The 5,267-nt window shown below is 38.6% G+C and overlaps 1 protein-coding gene across 1 annotated transcript; it reads left to right on the top strand.

Annotated features, from left to right (window-relative positions):
• Nucleotides 1–935: 935 nt before the first annotated feature.
• LOC134006929 (CD276 antigen-like) lies at nucleotides 936–5,065 on the top strand. The gene is made up of 4 exons (XM_062446042.1): nucleotides 936–1,044; nucleotides 2,847–3,206; nucleotides 3,869–4,138; nucleotides 4,348–5,065. The coding sequence occupies exons 1-4, from the start codon at nucleotides 993–995 to the stop codon at nucleotides 4,431–4,433; spliced, it is 768 nt and encodes a 255-aa protein (XP_062302026.1). The 5' UTR covers nucleotides 936–992; the 3' UTR covers nucleotides 4,434–5,065.
• The last annotated feature ends 202 nt before the right edge of the window (nucleotides 5,066–5,267 follow it).

The raw sequence follows: 5,267 nt of genomic DNA, 5'->3' as shown, positions 1-5,267 counted from the left end.
TACTACTAGCTGACCAAGTTGTCCAAGCTTTGGTTTGGTGATAAAGTTGATTACTGATTAACCCATAGCCAATAAATCAATAAAAATAACAATATTTCTGTTTCCTCAATATCTTTGTCAAAAATGAACATAGAAACTTCAAACTTGTTGCACATTCTTCTAATACTAGCAGACCAAGTTGTCCAAGCTTTGGTTTTGGTGATAAAGTTGATTAACCTATAGCCAATAAATCAATAAAAAAAACACACCAATATTTCAGTGTTTCCTCAATATCTTTTTCAAATATGAACATAGAAACTTCAAACCTGTTTCACATTCTTCTACTACTAGCTGACCAAGTTGTCCAAGCTTTGGTTTGGTGATAAAGTTGATTGTTGATTAACCTATAGCCAATAAATCAATAAAAACACCAATATTTCAGTGTTTCCTCAATATCTTTTTCAAATATGAACATAGAAACTTCAAACCTGTTTCACATTCTTCTACTACTAGCTGACCAAGTTGTCCAAGCTTTGGTTTGGTGATAAAGTTGATTACTGATTAACCCATAGCCAATAAATCAATAAAAATAACAATATTTCTGTTTCCTCAATATCTTTGTCAAAAATGAACATAGAAACTTCAAACTTGTTGCACATTCTTCTAATACTAGCAGACCAAGTTGTCTAAGCTTTGGTTTTGGTGATAAAGTTGATTGTTGATTAACCTATAGCCAATAAATCAATAAAAAAAACACACCAATATTTCAGTGTTTCCTCAATATCTTTTTCAAATATGAACATAGAAACTTCAAACCTGTTTCACATTCTTCTACTACTAGCTGACCAAGTTGTCCAAGCTTTGGTTTGGTGATAAAGTTGATTAACCTATAGCCAATAAATCAAGGGTATAATATCTCCTCCCATGCCACGTTACTGAACAACGCAGTTATTTTCAAAGCACTGAAACATTGCGACGCGTAGAATTGTGCAGGTAGCCATTAGCAAGGAGTAATGAAATTGAATAATCGACATATTTTCTGTTGTCTGCATGTTGCACTCTCAGGTAAAATCTTATTCTTATTACCTGTTTCAAATGTTATAACTTTGGCAATGACTTTGAAATCCACGAAAAGAATCATGGATGATTCTTACAATCAACGTCATTATGTTCCTCGTCAGAAGTCAGTCTGGTCATTTGCCTCAAATTTTGCACACCTGATATGCTTTTCACACCCCTAAATAACATTATTCGGACCCATATATTGTGTTTTATACGCGATTAACAATATCATATGATTTTCTTTACCGAGGTGAAATCAGTTTCATATTCGAGATTCAACAGACATTCATATTCTTACCTCCGTTCAGGCTCCGCGTCATATTTAGGGACCGGGGTAAAAGAGTAGACAGTCAGAATGTTTCTTCAATATCTTTGTCAAAATCTACCATACAAACTTCAAACTTGTTGCACATTCTTCTACTACTGACTGACCAATTTGTCCAACCTTTGGATTGGTGATAATGTTGATTATTGATTAACCCATAGCCAATAAATCAATAAAAATACCAGTATTTCCTCATAAAGTTGATAAAGTTGATTACTGATTAACCCATAGCCAATAAATCAATAAAAATAACAATATTTCTGTTTCCTCAATATCTTTGTAAAGAATGAACATAGAAACTTCAAACTTGTTGCACATTCTTCTAATACTAGCAGACCAAGTTGTCTAAGCTTTGGTTTTGGTGATAAAGTTGATTGTTGATTAACCTATAGCCAATAAATCAATAAAAAAAACACACCAATATTTCAGTGTTTCCTCAATATCTTTTTCAAATATGAACATAGAAACTTCAAACCTGTTTCACATTCTTCTACTACTAGCTGACCAAGTTGTCCAAGCTTTGGTTTGGTGATAAAGTTGATTACTGATTAACCCATAGCCAATAAATCAATAAAAATAACAATATTTCTGTTTCCTCAATATCTTTGTCAAAAATGAACATAGAAACTTCAAACTTGTTGCACATTCTTCTAATACTAGCAGACCAAGTTGTCCAAGCTTTGGTTTTGGTGATAAAGTTGATTATTGATTTTAACTGCTACTATGTTAAGACCGCTTCTATTTAACCCTTGTGCTGCCTTCGGCTCACATGACCCAAAGGTTCATAACGAACCATCGTTGTGTTTACCCAATTTTACCCAATACAAAAACAAATAAAAATCATTTTCTTTTAACCTTCGCAATGTGGGGGGCCAATTAACTATGTACATATAATTCAAGACGTTGTGCATCCCTGGTAATAATCACTTTGGATCTATTGAATCATTTGTTTAAAAAATATGACTCTCCCCCCAAAAGTGGTGTCTTGGCTCAACTTGCCCTGATGAGGGGTAAATTGAGCCTAGGAGATGATAAGTTGAGCCACATGGGGGTAAATTGTGAAAATGCTTATGTTAAAGTAAAACTGTTTTTTTTATACCTCATTTAGTCTACTCAATACCAAATACCTTCTTAAAGGTTTTATATGAACGAAGGTTACAACCTTAGACAACAACTTTCATGTGACATTTTTTTTATTTTTAGGGATACTTGTTGACATTGTGTGTATCCACTTGGTGGTGGTTTCAACTAGGAGGGCCAAGCTGGGGCCAGTTGTACTGTTACAGGGGACAGTTACATTAAAAATAAATGTTGTCATGTAGTTTTCGTCATTCAGACTCAACATTTAGGGGGGACACAAGGGGGTCCAAGCTTGTTGTCACAGGGGCACTGGCCCCCCTCCCCCCCCCCCCTAGAAACGCCCCTGTATCCACTGTATGTGGGATTGTTAAAGCAATGACCGGATTTGTTCTACCTCCAGTTGCGTTTCAGGTGCGGACCCCAGAGTCCACAGTAGTGGGTGCGTATGGTGGTCCAGTTGTACTGGGCTGTGTGTTCCCCAGCATGGACCCGGGACTCCCTGTAGACCCGGGGCTTGTGGTTACATGGCAGACACAAGGGGACTCCCGAGTGCTTCACAGCTACTACCATGGGACAGACCAACTGGACCGCCAAAGTAGGGAGTACCACAACCGAACCAGGCTGTACCATTCTGAGCTGAGAGTTGGGAATGCCTCCCTCATGCTGGAGCGAGTGCATCTGGAAGATGAGGGCCGGTATATCTGCTCCATCAGTACCAAGGACGGGGTTGGCAGGGCCGAAGTCCAGCTCACATACGCAGGTTAAAGATGGAGGGGTCTCTTGTCATCTTATCTTCTCCTATCTTCTATCTCCTATCTTCTCCTCCTTCTCCTTGAGGGTTTAGGTTGGTTGAGGAGCAGTTCTATGGGCGTATGTGAAGCCCTCTGTGACATGCTTGCGTGTAAAAAGGGCTATACAAATAAATTTGATTTGATTTTGATTTGATCCTCTCCCCTCTTCTCCTCTTCTCAACTGTGAGAAGGGTCTTTTTCTTATGACTGCTATTTTTAGCCAGGAACATCTCCGTTTTAGGCCTTTAGCTGGTTTAGGCAAGTTGCCAGCAGAAATTCCTAGAACTGGGTTTCCCAGTTGTGGACAAAGAGCTTTTCATCAGCCTCTTTGTTTATGGTCAGGCAGTGCCCACTGAGCTACCATAGGGTTCATTTAGCCTCTTGCAAACAATGTGGCCTGGTACAGTATGTAATATCCAAGAAAACATGAATATTATGACTTAGACATTTACATTACATTGAGCAAATGCTCTTATCCAGAGCGACTTACAGTAAGTACAGGGACATTCCCCCGAGGGAAGTAGGTTGAAGTGCCTTGCCCCTTTTTAACATCCGTTTTCTTTTATCTTTCTCACACCCTTTCATTCTTTCTCACGCACACACGCCCATACTGTAACTATTCTCTTCATAGCTTTCTACAACGAGCCTTGTCTAACCATCCAGGCCCACCCCAACAGTGTGACCTTTGTGTATGAGAGCGAGGGTTACCCAGAACCCCAGGTCCAGTGGACAGACCCCTTGGGTCACAGCCTGGACTTCAAGACCAACGTTTCCTCCAGGCAGCCGGGTCTCCTCTCTCTGCGGACCCAGCTTGTGGTGCAGCAGGGTGGGGCAGTCAACTACACCTTCTCCCTTGGAAACCCTCTCCTGAAACAGGTCATTCGACGGCCTGTGGCTTATGGTGAGCTTGATTTCTGATAATTTTTTTGTATCATGTAAAAAAAGTACTTTGTTGCATATTGTGATAGCCAAACAACACATTGCAACAAATACCAATGAATCTAAACCCTTAAACGTATTTTCTACCAAGAAGAAATAAATGATTACTTACCCTATGCTTGAAAATTCTACAACTTTTGACAGTTTAAAAAACTGTCATCTCATCTCCAGTACCCAGTCGGAGTGACATGGACCAGAACCGACATAGATTCACTGGACTGCTTCCTGTCTTTGCTGGACTGCTTTTGGTCTTCTGACTTACCGCCAGATCTTTCCAGGGGTGTCAGTTATGGTAAAATCGGACTCACGGTAAACATTTATTCATTTCATTTGGTCATGTCCCATCGGTTATTCTCAGACCAGGAAAATAGGCAAGTTCCTGTTTTTCAATGGCTTTCATTTCTTCCATACCAAACCCAATTCCTTTATGTGATCCTGTGTGTAGTCTAAAATTGGTACATTCCTTGACATAATGAATGCTTTGTCTGTTAGCACATGACAAATAATAATGTTTTTAGGGCTAACATGAAGATTTCTGTCAGGCTTTCTCAAATAGGTATATTTCAGCCCCTATAGTGGCTGTAAATGACAGAAGACAGAATAAAATAAAACAATTTTTTTAACAAAAGTCTGTCTGCAGACTGTACACCATGTTCATTTAATAAGATCACTTGCCTAAGTAGTATTGTAATTTGAATGTCAGAAAAGGGTTTTATAGATACACTTTAGTATTTTTATTGACAATCTGCTGTTCGCCACATACTGTCTTCTTACTTTAGTTAAGCGAATCACGTAGTTTGAAGCCTTCATCTTTTATAAAGTTTACTACTACCATATAAATCATGAGTAAAATTGGTATAGTTCAATAAATAAAATACTACTTAATTACTGTTTGACTATTTCCAGTATGTATGATCAGGTGTCCATGAAGGGTCTTGTTTAATCTATTATTTAATTGTACATCCTGTCAGACATTGGGTAAACAATCCACATGCTGGTTTATATTGCCTTGTCAAGTAATGTAGCAAAATGTCTCCTGCTTCTGATAACCCCATTACTCGTCACAGGGTGCCACCCCAAGGCTTGTTTTA

This window comes from Osmerus eperlanus, chromosome 20 (assembly GCF_963692335.1).
Source record: "Osmerus eperlanus chromosome 20, fOsmEpe2.1, whole genome shotgun sequence".
Lineage (NCBI taxonomy): Eukaryota > Metazoa > Chordata > Actinopteri > Osmeriformes > Osmeridae > Osmerus > Osmerus eperlanus.
The sequence above is the reverse complement of the archived record's forward strand: the minus strand, read 5'-3'. Positions and strand labels throughout refer to the sequence as shown.